At 40.9% G+C, this 20,450-nt stretch overlaps 1 protein-coding gene across 11 annotated transcripts in view; it reads right to left on the bottom strand.

The window, feature by feature from the left end:
- Positions 1-20,450, bottom strand: part of FAT3 (FAT atypical cadherin 3) — a 402,929-nt gene that overhangs the window by 306,179 nt on the left and 76,300 nt on the right. For all 11 annotated transcript variants that reach the window (XM_039563113.1, XM_039563130.1, XM_039563138.1 and 8 more), the window contains exon 2: positions 5,956-9,267. In XM_039563113.1, coding sequence (XP_039419047.1) covers positions 5,956-9,250 — 3,295 coding nt within the window. In that variant the 5' untranslated portion in view covers positions 9,251-9,267. The remainder of the gene's footprint in view (positions 1-5,955; positions 9,268-20,450) is intronic.

The raw sequence follows: 20,450 nt of genomic DNA, 5'->3' as shown, positions 1-20,450 counted from the left end.
TGCCCTTCGCTTCCACTGGTGCTTTGGAACAGCTAAAATGGATTTTTCTCCAGTTTCTTCTGAACTACCATGAACTGCTGCTCATGGTCTGAAGTGATGCCAGGATAAAGCTGGTGCTCATGTGCTCAGAATGAACACCAGACACTGGAAGTCAATTTTCCTCTAATATCATATAACTCAGTGCCTTGTGGCTTGGTCCCTTTGCTGGCATCTTGGAGATAAGCTTTCTGCGGGAGCACCTGGGTGTAATTTAACAGATGATGATGCACAAACTAATTCTGGGATTATACACTAAGAGAGAGGATAACAGAAACATATAATACAAAATGCTCTTGGAAATATCTCTGAAGGGTAATAAAGGTGACAGGAGGAAATACAGACTACACATTTCTTTATTAGTAAATAAATTACTCGGAGATTGAGACAAAATATCCTATCGCCAGGAGCATCCTGAATAATAAAGGAGATTCTCTAAAACATTTTCCAAAGAAGGGAAAGCATGCAAATTACAGCTAGCTGTAAAAATTGTATGTTGTGAGCTGTTTTATGGGGTATGAAGTCTAGAGGACTGAACAGCTTGAATGGAGAAATTCTGCATGACTGGCCTCACTTAGGAAACTTTGAAAGTATGTCAGAATGATACTCAGAGCCTTTTAAAGTAAATATTTTCATACGCTTAAGCATTGTTTTAGGGTTCATATTATTAAAAAAAAGTTAAATAAATTTGCTCCAGTGAAACTAAGACAAGCCTTGTTCTTTACTAATTTACATCTAGAAATGACAGGGAAATTATCAACACACAGACACAGAATTTGTTTAAAAATGATTGGTTTTCTACCACAACTAATTTTAAAGAAAAAGAAAAATGTTAGTGATTGTTGTCCTAAAAGTGGAAATCTTATATGAAGGAACACTTGCACTGTTAAAAGCTGCCAGAGATAACTCACGGAACAATGATAACACAGTACCACAGGCTCAGAAATAGTGGCTCTCAGGAATGCTTTATTCCTGCCTGACACAGATGCAGGCTGACAGACCAGATTTTGGCCAGCACTGTGCTCTGTGATCCATCTGGCACACTCCTTCCCAAAGAGGCTGCTCAGGAGAGACACCATGGACGGGCTGAGAGCTGATGATCTTGTCATGAATGCCTGCTGCAAGTGCAGCAATTCTCTTTCCCAAGCTACCTCCCAGTAACACCCACTGGCACTTCTCTTGTGGTATGGCCTGCAGTTACTTTGAAAACTGGATTTAGAAGCCTGGGACAATTAAGTGGCTCCAAAATACCGGCTCTGGGTAATGAAATTTGCCTGCACTTTCCAGGAAGATGAAGAACATCTGTAATACTAATGTCTCAAAACTCCATAGTGAATTCAATTCTGCCAGTGAGTCCACCCAGATCCACCCACCAGCTGCTACATGCCTCCATAAAATTAAACAAGTGAGAGGGAGAAAAACACGTTATTACAAAAGATTTTCATTTTACTTTATTTTGTTTCAAGGAAACGCTAACAGTGGTCCCACAAAAATATTTATCGAACCACTCAAATTGCAGTAAATGGAAGTATCCTTCAACCTGCATACACAATAACTGAAAACTATTTTAGAAGACAGGGACAAGATGCAAGGAGTCTGAAGCAAAAGTCCTTTCTGCCAAATAGATGGAACAGTTCAGGCAGGTCTGGTTTTCTTTAAACGGTATCATCTGGCGTTCCTAGTTTCCATTATTAGTTGTTTGAAGCCATGATTAAGGTTTTCCAGCATCAACTGCCTTCTCTAGCCACAGTTTGTCAGGAATTTCTACCACTTTTGAGATAGTCAAAGAGAAGATCAGACCACTATCCTTAGCACCATAAATAAACCCATGGAGTCTGTAATAATTTGAATTCTACCTCCATTTAACAGTACCTTTAAGTTTTCTGCACTGTGAAAGACAGGACTGGCTTCCTAATGTGCATTTCAGGGCTGAAACACCTAAAGATAACAAGTTAACAGGGTCATCTACAGCTTGCATTCTTATCAGAGGTCCTTTACAGGGTTAGAAATTAGTGTCAGCTAACGCTTAAATTTAAAGTTCTAATGAAAGTCAGGTGAGTGAGGTTCCTGAACAACCCTAGGAAATAAAGTTAGTAAGCTTTGAAAGCATTCCTTAAGTCTGTGCTCACGGGCTTTGCAAGTACGCTAAAGATCCCATAAGCATTTCACTAATACCACTGTTTTATCTTCATGTTCAATTTCAGTGGGACTCAAGATGTTTCTGTGCTTTCCCAATAACTAGTAAAAAACTTGTTGCTTCCGTTTTCCCACCTGTGCAGTGGAGTTCGCAATTCCTTGCATGTCAGGATGCTGCCACACCAACTCTGACAAACCCTACAGAAGCCTCTGCAGCAGAAGATGCTGAGTGTGTCTCATCTCTTTGCTCTAGAACTCACTTTGATCATTTGCTATTAGCAGTACATCCACAGGTAGCATAGGGGTAAAATAGAAACTCTTTGAGTTCCAGGCTGTTACATTAACGTGTAGAAACAGATGCCAGACTAAAAAGTGGAGCTAGCGTAAAAATGCAGTTTAGCTGAATCACAAGTCACTGAAAAATGAGAAGGAAGATTCCAGCATTTAGGCCTGATCTCATCTAACTCAACATTTCAAGAAGTCAAGAACTCCCACTAGTTGTTCAAATCTCCACTGTGGCCAGAAAAGAGGTTCTGATAGATGGTATTTAGTCTCCCAAGGCGGGTGATACCATAAATCCATACGCATTTGTTGGACTCACCACCAGCTCCCAAGAAAACAAAAATATACCACTTTGCTGTGGTGTCAGCACTATGAGGGTGAACACACCAGAGCTAAGAAAATCCAGGTTTTTAATAAAGCAGCATAGGACCTCTGACAGAGAACATTTCCACAAGAGTAGTTGTAACTATTAGAGCTAACCTATGATGGAAACTCAGAGCACACTCTCATCCCACAAAAATTTTTACCACGTCTGCTCATTTCATGTTACAACAATCTGGAGATATAAGAGTGGGTTTTACACAATTTTCTTCTAAGGAACTGCAATTAGCAGACTGGCAAAGAGAGTGGAGGTGCACACCAGGCAGGAAGCAGTATTAAAGATGAAGAAATGACTCCAGTTTCTCTGTAGCACCAGAGTTGCACATGGGGAAGGGTCTCACTTCTACAAGTAAGATCAAAATATCAGATATTGACCAATTTTCCTAATACCCAATCTAAACCTCTCCTCGCCATTTCTTCTTGTCCTGCCACTTGTTATCTGGAGAACAGACTGACCCATACCTCACTACAACCTCCTTTCAGGCAGCTGTAGAGAGCAAGATCTCCCCTGAACCTTGTTTTTTCCAGATGCACCTATATACATCTACAGTGGAAGAAGAAGAAGCCACCGTGACAACAAATGTGCAGCTGCATGGTGCAGTGCGTATCCATCAGGAAGGCCTGCTTCTCCTTGGGTATCCTGGCATCATTTCAACTCCTCAGTATCAATGTACCTCACGGAGCAAAAGCACATCTCACTCAACACACATGGCAACACCATTAACATGTAATATTTCAGAAAAATAAAAATAATGCACTCGAGCAGAATTTTGCTGAAAGCACAGACTTGCTTGCAGTCTAGCCTGCTCACATATCGGGATGAATTTGGCCCACTTTATGTTCTAATGATTGTAATGGATGCTGCAGTCATCTTTTCATTAAGGCAGCAGCCAAAAATATTGATTTGTTGTACTTCACACTCCTGCTTACCTTCACAAATTTCAGGAGAGACGGTACAGAAGCCAATAGAGTTGGTCAGTTTAAAAGTGACAAATGAACTGTGCTGAAAGTAAATAAACAGCTATCTCTTTATAAATTAATTCAATATGTGACTTAAGCCCTTTTCTACAGCTAGAAAGCTGATTCATCATTCAGCAGCATTTAAGTTGCCACCAGTTCAATAGCAGAGTATTAATGTTGCATTCTATTTGACACAGAGGGTCAAATTCTGCATTCAGCTTACAACAGCATGACCCAGAGTAACCCTGAAGCCCTGCCCTCCACATCACCCTGTCTGCAGCTCTGCACCCGAAGTGCTCTTCAAATTGCTTTCAAGAAGGCTTACGTGGTATTGAACATTTGGGGAAATCAGAACAAGAATCCTAAATCTTTTTATCTCTTGAATTATCAAGTCTCTTCTGGAATGATTAAGTGAAATAGCACAGGCTGGTTTATATTCATGAAACACTCACGAAAGAGTAAAAGGCAGAAAAATCTTTGCATCTTGAGAGATTTGGGGCTTTTTTTTTTGCCTCCACAAAATGTGTTTCAATTCTGGAAATAAAGTAAGTATATTTAATGTGGAATATTCAGTACAATTTCCTCTCACGTTAAAACATGATTTGTGCTTAACTGAACAAGGGACCTAACTTACTCTAAGCCATCACCTCTACTAGTGTAGGCACAGGGTAATAAAACGGTTATTTTACTTATGAGTGACACGCACGGAGTTACTTTCCCTACCAGCTTGTTTAAGTTCAATAAATGTTGAATGCTGAGATTTCTGTATCAATACTGCAGCATTTGGACCAACCTCCCAGTGCTTCATAAAGAACCCATTGAGATGAAGTTGATGCTACTCAAAAAGTAGGTAGGATGAAATTTTCAAATGAAGGAGCTTAATATTTAAATACATGTCCAAATGTCTAAATAATGTTCCCTGAATGCCTTCTGCTACTATGCGCACTGTAGGATATGCAAGTTCCTAACATTTCTGGAAACTAGACTAGGTGCCCTCTTGACTTCTGACACTTAAGTCTGATGTTTCTGGACATAAGGTTTTGACTGCAATCATCTGTGTACAGCTGTAGCAGCGAGACTGTAGCAAAAATAGAATAAAAATATTTTTCTCTGCTTATACTTAGATGAGAGCCATAGCATTTGTAATGTCGTCTGTTTTTCATAATGTTCAGTTTAGAAAGTTGACATTTGATTAAACAGTTTGAATTTGCCAAAACATACATTTTAATCTTATGTTTAATACCACATTCTCAATTAAAAGCTTCAGAAAAAGACATACAAATCACAGTAAACCCACAGACCTAACATATTTAGTACAATTTCTGAAACTGTTGACTAATATTTTCTAATTTCCTCACTACTTCTAGTGGTGCACAGCTGCACCATTACTCCCAACAACCATCAGACATTTAAACAGCCAGTTTTTAAGCGTTTTACTAAACACACTTTTATATTTAGTATTTTGAACATTTTCCAATAGGGTAGTGTGGTAGTTAAGTTCAACATCTTAAAAACCTTCACTACATTAACAATGCTTTCTAACGTCAATGTTTATAATACTACTGCCACCAAAGGAAAGCTAGCACAGCTCATTCACAGTTATGAACATTTCCCTGGATTTCTACCTTTCACATAAGCACACCAACGCTGATGAACACCATGCTACAAGAAAGTGTATTACACAGGATGGTGTGTCATTCCAGAATAACTCCCATGAAAAATGATTCCCAACAACAAAAACAAGACCACAAATAGGTTTTAGGACAAAATAATCTGTTTCATGCTCCTTGTTTCATTGGGTTTAACACTGGATTCAAGGTCATGAGTATTGTGACTCTGTGGAGGTGACCTGACTAATTTACAGTGATCAACAGATAATGCGGTGACTGTAAACAAGTCATTCTGTAACTATCACTGCCTTCTAAATGGAGTCATCACATAGCTGCTGAAAAGAAATGTGTATTATTTCACATCCACAGAGTGACGAATGTAACCAGGTAATTAAATTATGTCATTGCTGTGCCTGGAAAATCCTTATTTATAATTCTGTCTTGCCTGTTAAGAAGAACTGAATTTCGTGTTAAGGTTAGAAAGCAATTATGCCTAAGCTCTGCTTGTGCAAAAAAACTCTATGAAGGAAAAGTTGGAAACAAAACTCACCAGTTTCTTCATCTATGCTGAATCTCCCCAGGCCACTGCCATCCCTTATGGAATACTGGATCTCCCCATCTCTTCCAGAGTCCTCATCTCGAGCAACAACTTGCAAAACACTTGTACCAATGCGGGAGTTTTCCTTCACAGATCCAATGACAGCAAAGTCAGGAAAATAGGGGGTATGAAGATTTTCGTTAACATCCACCACTTCAACTTCCACAAAAGAAAGAGAAGACAGAGAAACGGGGCGCCCCTTGTCCTTGGCACGCACAGTCAGGTTGTAGAACTGCTGCTTCTCGTAGTCGAGCTCCTTGTTCAGGCGGATGGCGCCGCTGGCTTTGTCGATCTCAAACCGCCCGTTGTAATCATTCACCAGCGAGTAGCGGACTTGGCCACCCAAGCCCAGGTCTGGATCATGAGTTTCCAGCCAAGCTATGACAGTGCCAACTGGCAGGTCCTCAAGGACCTTCACATTGTAGCTGGATGGTATAAAGGCTGGAGAGCAATCATTAACATCATCCAAAAAAACCTTCAGAGGCACAACAGAAAACTGCTGATGGCCACTCTCTGCTCTGTCCCTAGCCTCAATCTTCAGAGTGTAGTTTGCTTTTGCCTCCCGGTCCAGTTGATCTGCAACATACACCACTCCCGTGGAACTGTTGATACCAAATTGATGGGTGTCTGTCAGTACTGAGTAAGTCACTTCACCATTAGATCCTAGGTCTTTATCTCTGGCTTCTACCTGGATAATCTCTGTACCAAGACTTGTACTTTCTAAAATATTAACCGAGTAACTCTCCTGTAAAAAAACAGGCTTGTTATCGTTTGCATCCTCCACAGTGACAGTCAGCAGTCTCCATGCAGATTTCTGTGGATTACCTAAATCATAAATTGTAATATTAAGGAGATAGAGCTCTGTTTTTTCACGGTCCAAGGGCATGAGAACACTAAGTATCCCCATCTCCATGTCAATGTTGAAACAACTATCTACATTACCATCAGAAATTGTATAAAGTACTCTTCCATTAAAGCCTGAGTCTGCATCATAGGCTTTTATCCTCAGGATGGTGGCACCAACTGGCAGATCCTCTGAAACCTTTACATCAGTAGGAAAGGATTTGTCAAAATGTGGTGCCTGCCTGTTGACTGAATAAAAATCAAGAAAACCATCTTCTAAATTCAGCTTCACATTTGCTTTTGCCTTTTTGAGCAATTTTTCTGCTAGTTTCTGAGCAACTCTAGTTTCTCTACAGCTAAAGGTCTTTGAAGACACTTTCCCATGAACTACTGAAATATTAACAAACATAGCATCAGCAAAGTTCTCTCCATCAGTTGCCGTTATCTTAAGGCCAAAATTGCTGTTCTTTATGCCGGAGTTAACAAGAGATTTTTTAAGCTGCAAGACACCAGAGTCTGGATTTAAATAAAAAATGCCAAGTTCATTTCCAGAGATTATTTTGTACTTCACAAGCTCCAACTCATCTATGTCTATTGCAGAAACAGCAGTGATGTGACCACCAACAGGAAAATCAGACGAAATCACTCCCTGACAGGCCACTTTTTCAAAGAGGGGTTTGTTATCGTTGACATTGCCTATGTATATGGTGACATTCACCTCACTTTCATGGCGGTAGGGAGAACCCCAGTCGGAAGCTCTCACAATGAATCTGTAGCTTTCTGGTGAGGACTCAAAGTCCAGTTCTTCAGATGTGCTGATGACACCTGTAAACTGGTTTATTGTAAATGGCAGTGAGTTCAGACTGGCAATACTGTACGTGATGTATCCATTTTCTCCCCTGTCTTCATCAACTGCTGACACTGCCAAAACGCTGGACCCCACTGGGACACTTTCATTGACAAATGAACTGTAGGAGAGCTGCTGGAACTCCGGAGTGTGATCGTTGGCATCTTCTAACCTGACAGTAACCTGTGCTTTTAAATCACCACCTTTGTTTGCATATACTTCTAATTCATAGAGGTCCTTCTCAATGATTTTCAAAGGACGAGCAGTAGTAATAAGGCCTGTGTTGGGATTGATCTTAAAATACTCAGCTTCCTCACTTGGAGATATTCTGTATTCCACACCCTGTGGCTCAGGCATCAACTTAACTACTGCAACCACCACACCAGGAGGTGAAAATTCACTGATCAAAACATCATATGCTTCCTTTTCAAACTTCAGGGGGATACTGTCCTTCTTGGGACTAGCAATGTGGACCAGTTTGACTGCAGAAAATTTCTGAGGAGATCCTTTGTCCTTAGCTTGGAGAGTCAGGTTATAACCATACGGGAAGCTGTCCCAATCAATAGGCTTTCTTTCTTTGATTTTGTACTCATTCATCCATTTCCCTTCTTTAGTCAAAAAGAATTGCTCTAGTGAATCTCCAGCCACAATAGAAACAGATTCTATTTCTCCATTGGCTCCTTCATCTAGGTCATCAACGTTAACAACTGCATAGGTAGGTTCCTTGTCTGATGGGAAGGGAATATGGGTCACTACATTTATTGTTGGGGCATGTTCATTTATACGTTCAATGTGAACATAAAGCTTGGCAGTGCTGCTTACGCCATTGCTTCCATAAAGCTTCATCCCACGGTCCACTGCCAAAATCTCAAGGTCATATCTGTTTTTCTCATCATAATTTAACCGGCCACTTAAGGAGATAACACCACTTGTAGGATGAACTGAGAAGAGATCAACTTTATTTTTAAAGTAATAATAAAATTCACCATTGGACCCAATATCCGCATCTGTTGCGGTCACCTGTGCAATGCTAGTCCTTAAAGGAGTGCTTTCTGCTATCGTGACAGAGTACGTGGTTGGTGAAAACAAAGGTCTTAGGTCATTCATATCTAAAACCTGGATGTTCACTTTTGTCCACGCTTCCAAGTCCTCTCCTCTGACAGAACCTTTTACCATCAATAAATAATTGTCCTGGATTTCTCTGTTCAATATAGCAGAATTCCCACCTTTAGTCCTTATTCTGAGGAAGCAGAAGTCAGCAATGATGACTTCCTCTGCTTTAAAAAAGCCCTCATCATCACCAGACACTATCTTGTACTTGATATCCCATGAAAGGTCAGCCATGGTAATACCCATCCTCGTCTGACTGTTGACATAGGTCCTGGCTGCAGAATTCTCATACACTGTGGCATTGTAAGTGGAATGTGTGAAGTGAAAGCCAAGTGGGGCAGTCCCGTGAGCCACCTGGCAAATGGAGGCCAGGAGCTTGACAATCAGAAGGACAAGGCATGACGGAGGTAGCCGTGAGCCTGACCAGCGGCCCATATTCACGTCCATCACATCATCCTTTCACCCTGTGACAGAGAGAAAAAACAGGAAACAGTTGATGAAGAGATAAAAACTGTATCGTGAAGTGACACGTTGTCATGATATAGCATAACTTGGTTTTTACTTAAGGAGAAATCCATCAAGGTTTGGCCCATATCCTCCCATTCTCCACACCACTCAGGATTTTCCACACCTGGGTCAGGTGTCTCATCAGTCACCCTGGAAATCTGAGTTCTGATTCTATTTCTCCAAAATCCTTGTCTCACAGAGGAAAACAGATGTGAACTAAACCCCTACACATGTCAAAATTACTTACTATATTTCTAATCAAAAGTAAAATCTATGTAATATCGATTCACCATATTTTTAACAAAACAGGAAGAGAGAACACTATACACACACACATAAACAATCACACCAGCTCTGGGTATTTTCACACTTGTCTGAGTAGTATATACATACACATGTGCACATACGGGCACATATATATAGCTACATATATACATGTATGTACACTTTTTTAATATAAAAGACCCTACCACATCCATACACGTGTACATAGTCCAGAATAATAATCACAGTGAAAAAAAATTAAAATCAGCCACACATATTTGTATCAGTTTATATAGAAGAATGAATCACATACAGAAATTTTTGGTTTTTACTTATCACCAGCTCCAACTAAGCCTAAACTTGCTTGTTTTCAGAGCATATTGGAAAATTCATTTTCAGCCCCAATGTTTGGAAGAGAGACAGAATTTTCATATGTATGTAGCACTGTGATAGTCAAATGTTACCTTTTTTTTTTTGGTCAGTTAAGAATGATGAAATTTGAGCCAGCAAGAACAATAAAAAGTCATTATACAGTCATTACTTTAAATACAGATACATTCAGAAAAGGCCAGGTGCCTCACTTCAAGAATCTAAATTGTGAGGTCAAGCAGAGACAGAGTAAGTGGAGGCACTGGCTGAAGGTTGCTGGAGGGTACTGCAGAAGCTGGGAGCCAAGTCCTGCTTATCGCTTCCCCCTTGAAAGCAGAGGAAAGGAGCCTGAGGAAACTAGGCAGGTGCTTACAGTAAGGCAGTGGGAATAAACGTCTCTGTTACAGAGTACATGCACTGCTACTTGTGAAAATCATAAAAATTGATTTTAAAAGGCAATCATTGAAAGACCCAATGCACATACACATTGTTCTCATTGTCATTTAAAAGCTGCTTGAAAATGTAGCTTTCTCCAAGCTAGAATACAGGGAGGAAAAGGATAGGAAAAGTTGTCAATAATGACAGAGGTTAATTTAAACTTCCAACATGATTTCAACTTCCCTAAGGAGATCTATAAATTGCCTGCAAGTTTTGGAATATGAATTCACGTTAGTTATTACCTCCAATGTAACAGAGGGACTATTGCAGTTTCAGTACTAACAACAATCAATTTATCATACTGATATTGCAATGTCCACACACAACACTTAACTTCCTGATCCCAGTCTATAACCCATTGTTTAACACACTGATCAATTTTGTCAATTCTCCCAAGTGTTTGTCAAAGCACTCATCTTTCAATACACTTATTTTCACATGCAGTTTTCCCCCTGCTTTGTTTCCTTCTTATTTTCTTCTTATTATACAAAAAAAAACCCAACCCACCAAAAAAAAGGAAAGAAACTCTTTAAAAAAGAGAATAAAAATATAAGATTATAACACCTTCTGGACCTGCATTCCCCAGCAACCAGCAAATTTCATTCATGGCAGTTCCTTTTCTGAATATGCCCACTCAATTATTGTGCATATACCATGCGAGTCCTACAATTAACATCTTGTTCCATACAGTTCATACATCAAATAAGCACAATTCTCCAGTATGCTTTGGGTACATGAGGGAACAGGTCTCCCCACGCTCAGGTTGACCTCCAGGAGCCCCAGGATGGAATTTTTCTACTTCATCTAAGATTATTTTATTGTTGTCGCCATTTTGTTCAGCTCAAAGATCAGCAGTGGCACCCTATTCTTCAGCACAACAAACATTCATCAATTTAATCCACCAGTATGAAAATATCAGTCACTTATTTTCATGGGGCCTCATGTGATCACTTTTGAGTACTGACATTAAAAGCTGTTGCTTCAGACTACTGTGGGAGATGATGCTAGTTGTATTTTATATATATATATATATATGTGTGTGTATGTATATATAGACATATATATATATATATATATATATATATACACAACATACAATAAACTGCCGAGGAAAAGCCAGCCAATGAAAGTGAGAAATTCTAATGAGACACAACTCATGAGAAAATAAAAGGCTCTTCTATGAGGTGCATTATTAAAACAATCAACAGACAATCACTGTATTGCTGCCTTTCATGAAGAGCATTTCAGCATCCTTTGTCTATACTACAATACCAGTCCCTCCCCCTGCTAAGAGAGAGAATTTTTGCTGGCTTACAAAAGATACTGATATGTTTCATATGAGCACCTAGACTTCTTCCACCACAGTTCAGCAACTTCCTAGAAATTCATTTTCCTATCCTTTGGAGTAAGGAAATGAATTGTCTTATCCTGTTTATGTCTCATTTGGTGGTCTAGTTTCTCCTGTCCATGCCATAGCTCAGCATGAGCTGGTTTCTCTGCATCTTTCAGGGTTGTCAACATCAGGTTTTCAAGTCCAGCATAACTGGAAATCAGTTTTCCTGAGAACATCATCGCTACAAAAAAAATTATTCGAAACTTTACTTTCAGCCCTACCAAAGGTTACAGACTGCTGTGACAGAGAGGCATCAAAGTAGATATTTACAAAGCTCCGTGATTAAGGCAACCTAACGAAAAAGTTGTGTATATCCTAGGCAATATAACACAACAACCTTATGCTCCTATTCCATTTATCTTGTAATTTCTAGAGAAAGCCAAGGCTAAGACCGAATCTCAAACACACCGCGGCAAACCCAGTCATGTCAATAGTCTACAAAGTTTTAGGGGTTCAGTGCAATCAGTATCAGTCCTGAAACACTAAATTCCACCTGGAAGCAGCGTATGTATACATGTGTGTGTGTGTGCACGCGCTATTGAAAGCATGTTTTAGCTATGTGTACATATGTATACACAAACACACAGTTTGTGTATTTTTAGGCAGAATTTCATGGTTGGCACTGGAAAAATTGGACCTTTTTGTCAGGCAGCACTTTCAGAGTTTGATTTCATTTCACATGTGGTATGCAGAGTTGTAAAAAGCTCCTCATTGAAGTTATTCATCTATCCATATATTTATATGGCTATCATCATTATATTATATGAAAGTCCCAATGGATGAGCTATTAAGCTGCCACTTGGGCAACCCAAGAATGTTTTATTCATTTACTGAATTCCTTTCTTCTGGGATATTTATTTTTAAGGGCTCATAATACATACATACTTAACACACAGGAAATGTAATGAGATAGGTTACAGAAACAAAGTACAAAGCAACCCGCCATAAATTAGGAGGCATTTCTTTAAAGGCACTTCTTGTCAAAAAATGTTATGGTTTCAAGTGAAGAGAAGGGTTGTGATTACTTTTGCTTGGTTTTAAAATGTTTAGGCAGGAACTACTAAAAAATAAAATCCCCTGGTACTGCCCAACATAGTTAGTATGAAAGAAAAAAAAAGGAAAAAAGAAAGGAAATTAAGGGGAAAGGGAACTGGGAAAAGGCAAAAGCTTTCTGAGAGAAGAAAACTGCTCTACAACAGCAGCAGAGACTAAAAGGAAACAACTCCCTTCTAACTACCCACGGAGGTGAAAAAATGACACAATGTAGCAGTCTAGCATCTTTCCACTCCACCTCTCATCAAGTATTCTGGCCTTGAAGTGGGAAGGAAAAAATGGAAAAATAGAACAGTGTGTTTTGATTTTTAAATACTCTTTAGAATAAACTTAAACATCATGGAGAACTCTATAATTTCAAATTCAGTTCATCATTCGAGTCATTTCCTGTTGCTCCTTGAACAAAGACTAACTATGTGACCCAAACCTTGCAGAATAGCTGCAAGGACCTGTAGGTGGCTGGTGCTCCTTAGAGGAATGGAGAGAGGTATGATCATCATTCCTTTATCTCATCTTGGCTCTGGCAACCTCCAGTCTGGGCTGCATCCAAACATAACACCCCACCAGACAGAGACGGAAGACCGAAGTCCCAGGAACTGCCAGGATTCCTGCACACCAAGAATGTGGCTCTAACTCAATGAGCAGATAGGAAACAAGTGCTGTGTGTTCCTTGGTTCGACTCCTTCTCCCTAGGCTAATTTTTCTAATTCCAGAGATCTCTACACCATAAAATACTTGAAAAAGAAAACAGTGCATATGTCTCTTGGGTAAACAAGAGCCAAAAGGTCTTTTACAGAATATAAAGAATACAGCAGGCAAATTTCTTCAGCAAACAGGAGGAATAAGCTTTTAGCAGGGCACAGAAGGGATAACAGAAGAGCCTTCTCCTCTCTCCCTACTTTACCTCCAAGCCCAGTTATACTCTGTGAGCATGTTTCCAGTTGGCCATTAGGCAAATTAATTCAGGTGATGTGACTAGCTTATACAAAACAACCATTAAAGACTTTTTTACATGACCTTTGAAGACAGAAGAAACCCATCTGTGCTTTAACTTCCAGCTTCACTCAACGAAGGGTGAAGAACCCAATGGAGTTCTTATACGTAGGTCCTCTGGGCTATGAGGAGGAAAAAGCAGCTTCTCGACTTCAGATGACAAATTTCTGAGAGTCAAGGTATTTATGCACCAGTGTGTATGGGGAAAAAAAGGGATCAAGAAACCTTGACTTAAAGGTTTTCATGTTAATTAGTATTTCTCTTGGTGAAGCTGGGAAAGGAAAGGTATCTCCTCACACAGGACAGGACTGGTGACCTCATGGTATGGAAAAATACTACAGTTTGAAATTACTGTTGCTTCCTTGAGAGAGTTGTCACAATTCTCTTTCACATGGTAGCTATTTAAATTTTACTAAATAAGCAGCTTTAGAGTAAAAAAGGTATATGTGAAAATGTGAAGGTATTTTTAGGAAGCAGAAGAACAATAACACCACATGCACATGAAGCCTGAAGAGTATGTAGAGAAGTCATGCATTCACTGCAGGAACAGAAGCTCTTGATTTCTTTGGAAGTGATCTTAATTTTACAAGGTAACTCCTTTCACTCAAACGTCAACATAACAACAGCCAATCCATTCTTGTGGTCTAGTCATCAAAGCACAAATCCCACAAGCTTGCCACACAGGCATGAAACCTCTTCTTCTCAATGTTCTTTTCTATCAACAACAGCAACTTGACTACACAAAAACTTCTGCATGACCAGGCCACAAGGATCTGCAAAATGGATAAAATGAAGATTGCAAAGCATTGTGATAGGTTTGCAGTTGTCACCTATGAAAGGCTTACATCAAGCTGCATTAGTGATAGAAAAAATTTGACAACAAATGTTTTGTCAATATTGCAACCAGGAGGTGAGAGCCCGTGTACATCAGTGCCCTCTCTTGGAAGCACAGAACCACTAAAAACTCTTCCGAACTCATGGAAATTAGTGTTTAGGCATATGGAAGATATCAGTCTAGGAGTTTAAAGACCAAGGTGCCATTCTTCCTGCAAAGCTCAAGCACAGACTAGAGAGAGACATGGATTTTTTAACTCTCCTCTTATTACACAGGCAATGTTGTCAATTACACTAGCACGTTGTCAAATGAATACTAAGGGAAAAAAGCATGTTTAAACAACACTTTTCCTAGCCAGACAACTTCCTCGCACTCCACAGCAACTTGCCCAGTTAGGAAAGGCTAACAATTTACTGGCCAGGAAAACAAATCAGAACACAGAGTAAGAATTTAGAACTTGTGCCATACAGAAATGAATTAAAGATGTGTGTTCAAATTTAGGCAGGAGGGGAAAAAAAACCTTACTGACACCAACAGATTTACAACAGGAAATATATTCATGGAGCTACCTGCTCCCTGATGAGCACGAAGATCTGCTTTTCCATATATATGATTATATCATGATGTGTTTATCCCCAAAAGAGAAGGTGAAGACAAAATGATCATTTCTGCAGAGTAAGCCCTTGCAAGAGACAGCGCTATAAATCCTAACCTTTCTCAGAGCTGCAAATCCTCCTGCTGCCTGCATGTCATTCCACACGGGAGACAGGCCGCTCAGCGTGTAGCAAGTGTAATTCAGGCCGTCCCTAGGAAGTGAAGATTTAGCCACCCAGCTGAATGTTATGAATAACTTTGTTTTGCTAGCAGGTGCTGGGGATTTTTCCATACAACACCAATTTTTGGCAAGTATCAGTTCATCAGCAAATGCTTCCACTAGCGAGCAGGAGCCGGGCATCATTTTTCTTCCTGAAGAGAGGGTGCAAAGGGTCTCCTGGACTCTCCCCTCGAGGATGAAACGTGGCTTGGGGAAATGGCAGGAGGAGGGGGGTAGGAATAATTTGCTGCCATGTGAGATCTGTCAAAAGTGAATTCCTGGGAGCCACCTTACAAAGGATTTGAGCTTGTCCCTTGGTGGTCCGCCCCCAGGGAAACAAAGGCTGATAACCAGTTTTCATGCTTTGTGTGTCTCAAATCCCCCCTGGCTCCTGCGTCTTAGTCACTGTAAAATGGGGATGGCTTTGGGGCAGTTTCAAAAAGAGCTAGTTATTTTCATGGGGACTTCCTTATGAAACACACTCAATAACATTATTTCTTGCTTATCTGGCCTTTTTTTCCCCCCTTATGTTTTACTCATAAATCTACTTTGACCCTCATCCAAAGAGCTCTAGCTTGAACGCTCTTTCAAGGTGCCATGTCAGCAGCAAAAATCCAGCACTGGTGAGTCCCACTCCTGTCACTGCTGGTCTTTCCCTAGCTCTCCCTTCACCACCTTCATCCAAGTAACTTTGGATCCCCTCCAACAAACCAGCTTTTTACCAAGCTGCACCTCTGATCCTCAGGGGCAAGAGCTCTACTCGTACACCCAGAGGCTACTGAGGGTGGGGAGCAGGACCACAGCCTGCCATGGGGCACATTCCAGCTGCATACAGTGGGACTTGAGCAGAGATCTGACTGGGCTCTTTGCAACTCTGCCCTTACCATAATGCAAATAATAATAATACTACAATTGAGACCAGATAGTCTTTTGTACAAAATCCTAGAGCAACCCAAATCTCAACACTTTTCAATACCTGGTGAAACACAACAATGGAACAAGCACTTTGTGAGCCGCAGCACTGATGTGAATGGGATGACCCCGCAGCTAAAAAAGCACATTCCACCTTTCCCACACAAGGCTCAGTTCCCACCATGAACTCTCTTCCACGCTTGTTTTCCTGAAAACTCACACCCGCTAGTCCCAACTGCTGCTGGTTGCTGCCTCCGGTCTGCTCTGTGTTTGGAATACTGCACATACTCCTTTTGACAGCTTTCACAGGCTTGTATAAACTATTTGGATATAGTTTATAGTAAGAAAGAAGTCCATGAGATTTACAACTACTGTTTCCAGGGCCATAATAGGTATGTAGGTATAAGGACTGCAGTAAGCTGTTACTCTCAGAGGAAAAAAATACTATGTATCTCCCTCAGACACTGTGTGTGGGGAGGTATGGCAGCTCAAATGGTCCAGACCTTTATATATGGGCAAATGAAGGAAGATTGAAAATAGAGATGCATATACAAAAGCTTCTTCACCGTTGACAGCTCCATGTAAAATGCACAACACAAAATGGAGATTAAGGAGAAAGACTGTCAGGTTGGACTAGGTGATATTTAAAGATCCCTCCCAATCCTAATTCTATGGTTCTATGATTATGAGATGCCAAATCAAAATCATGATTGTCCAGTAAGGATTTTACAAAGAGACTGTAGGATAAAGTTTTTCACTCTGCACCAAAGAAGACATACGAATGTATCCAGGTGCCTTTAAGAAAATTAAACAAAACAATTAAACAGAACAATCACTTGAGAAATAGCTAGATCTTACTAGACATGAAGAAAGAAAAAAAAAAAATTTATTGATGCTAGGAATTGGATTATTGGTTTTGCAATGCCATTTCTCTGCAAGATAGCTGTGACACACAGCAACAGAAAGAGATCATGATGGAAGTGGAAGGAGAAAATATTTTGATTGAGATTCTCAACAAGTTTGAGATTTGAGAACAAAACTTAGATTTAGCAATGAACATTTTTCCTTTACGGCAGGACAGGAATCTGCAGGGTGCTGGCACTTGCTGCTGTGTCACAGGCATAACACGGAGCTGCTTCTGGAGCAACACACTGGAGCTGTCTACAACCAACTAGAGATATCTATGTGGGTCTGGCTTCTAGGCACTGCAGAGCAGCCACCTTTCTGAAAGCCAGCTCCCCAAAATCTGCCTCTCGGTGGCCCTCTGATGAAAGTGTCTCTGAAAACTTGGACAAACTGTAAGAGCCCACAACTATCCGTAAAAAAAAAAAGAAAGGAAAAAAAAACCAAAGAAAAAGACTGTTGATAAATACAGTGGCTGCTCTCCAACTTTTTCTGCAAAACATCAGAAAGTTTGTTATTTGTTCAAACAGGCAGTATCTAGAGAGAGGGCTGTTGCCATTACTTTTTAAAATTACATTCAGCTCAGGCCATAGTAGTTGGTTAACCTGCCTAAGTAAGAAGCCATCCACAGCTGCATCAGGTCAAAGAAATCACACTTTCTCTCAGATAAGTGGAATACACACTGCAGACATCATGTGGGAAATAGAAAAGTAGATGGAGTCAGCCTTAAAGCTAACAGTTCTGAGAGAAACCTAGAAATTTCCTTCCAACTCATATGTTAAGGTTCAATCACTGCAAAGAGGTAAGCTCCCCAACAAAGCTGGCCTTGGACTGCTATATGCATTAGAAATGCCCAAAGCCTTACAAGGTGCTAAATCCAATTATTTTGAAGGGGATAAAATAATATACTATTTTCCATGCACACAAGGGAGTGCTTGTGGCACTCAGAGAGACAGATCTGCCTTGGCTATGTGGAAGAACTTCTGGTACCACCTCTGGTGCCACCTCCACCAGTCGCCCCTACCCAGAGACCAGTCCCCAAGGGAAAGGCACAGCACTGGAACTCTTCTGCACGCTGGACCTCACCTGCATTCAAACATTTCACCCATACTGAAACCACCTTTCTTCCCCCCTCCAGTGGTTGGCTCATGCACAGATATTTGAGATGATAACCACTTTTTAGCTAACCACAGCTTCAGCTTTCCAACTCGGCCAGTTCAGTCACCATAGCTGGGAGTCCCTCAAAGCCAGTTGCATGTTTGGAAAGGTTCAACTTTGTAGGCATGGCTCAATTAAAAGCTCCACAGAGCAGAGATCCCTATTTAAAGCTGAACTGTTCTCTTTTGTTTATTTATAGCAAAACCATTAATTGCTAATCACATATTTGTTTGCTGAAAAACCAACGCTCCAAAATAAACACCAAGTTTAAAGACTGTTCACAGAACACTGAACGGTATCAGGAACAGTGCTAAAAATGTAAATCAGAAACATCAAAATGCATCAGGACTTCAACTGGAGGAACAAACAACCCATTATTTCTGTGCCAGAAAAGAGGTTACCCATAAGCCACCGGTTACCCACAGAGTCATCTACAGTCCAGCAGTTATTTATGTCCTGAAGAATAACAGACATCATGGCAGAGTATCTGTTGAAAATATCTTCATGGCAATCAGGATATGTTAGATTAAATGAGGTATCTCTTAATGCAGATTTTTGATAACCACCTTGGACAAGTGCCTTTAAAATATTTGGCATAAGAGGCAGAACCTCAGAAAAAGTATATTTTCATTTATGATCTAGTTTCAAATATCAAAATCATACAAAATTAAAAAAAGAAGAAAAAAGAAGCTTGGCTTTCTTTTAGCTCTCCTCACTAACAGAGCCCCATGCTTCCCTCTGGAGAAGCATGTTCCTCAAATATCTACAGGAGCACTGCATGGAAAGCCAAGGAAAACTAGCCATACAGAGCTTTGATCTCTGCCCTTTCTCTGTGAAAGGCACTTTACACAAGCACAACAGCCCAGGCTTCATGGAGAGCCTCACCACCAGTCACACTGGGAAGCAGGAACAAACTCCATTGCACACTGCTATCTACCTCCTGCAATTCCTGTGGGTACTGGACTTCTCTGAGGCACCCACACTCACTGGCTGTCACAAAAGCTTCGACTGCAAAGTGCCTCCACCTACCCTGACAGCACTGCCCTTGAGGTCCCTGATTTTTGTGCATAGTTGAAGGTCAGGTCAGTGCACACACTTAGCCCATTTCTAGATGAGGAAACAGGCACAGCAGCTCAAGCCCCATGCCCCAGGTTACACAGGAGACCCCTCCCACATACTCCAGCTCTCACTGCCTCGCTATGCTGCCCTTGGTACCTGCAAAATCTAGGGCAGGAAGGTTTCCCTACAAAGCAATACTCGCCAGCATTTTTGGCCTAAATTTTCAGAACACAGGGTCATTCAGTTGTGTTTCTCACCACCACTGCAGTGGCTACCATTCAAAACTCATCACAGGTCAGGAGTTTGAGTTTGGTCTTCAAAATCACATGTAGATCTTGGAAAGTTAAGTGGACACTGATCATGAAATGGAGACCAGTAAGGCAGGGGTAATAAGAACAACAGGGGTATATTAGTAACACTGACAACATTATCAACAGTGTTACGACTCCATTATGTTGTTGACAATGGCAGCCACTAGGAAGAATGGCCGCATCTCAATGCCTCACCCTTTTCTATTTGTTCTGGAGTCAGGATCACCTGCAGCCAAAGGCCAAGTTGCAAAGCCTGCGCTCCCAAATCCTGGGCATGCACACCAAACACTGGCTGGAGTAAATCCTCTAACCATGCAAGGCAAGGTCCCCCTAACCCTGCATTCATCATGTCTGCCTCCCGTACATCAGTCTGCCGTCAGACTCCTTGGTCTGACTGCTCCCTGCCTCTTGGGAGCCCACACTGTAGTGGTGCCACACCAAGTCCCCGCAGATAAATCTTCTGAATAGAGCCACCCCATCCCGTAGACACTTTGACAAGCAGAGGAGTTGGTAGTCAAGTGGCCACCTCACATCACATGCTGAACATTCAACCTAGTGCTTGCCAATAAATGGGGCAGGTCACACGTCCCCAAGCTGCTGATCCATGTTCCCAAAACACAGACAGTCACTTGTGGGGA

Source organism: Corvus cornix, chromosome 1, assembly GCF_000738735.6.
Source record: "Corvus cornix cornix isolate S_Up_H32 chromosome 1, ASM73873v5, whole genome shotgun sequence".
NCBI lineage: Eukaryota > Metazoa > Chordata > Aves > Passeriformes > Corvidae > Corvus > Corvus cornix.
The sequence above is the reverse complement of the archived record's forward strand: the minus strand, read 5'-3'. Positions and strand labels throughout refer to the sequence as shown.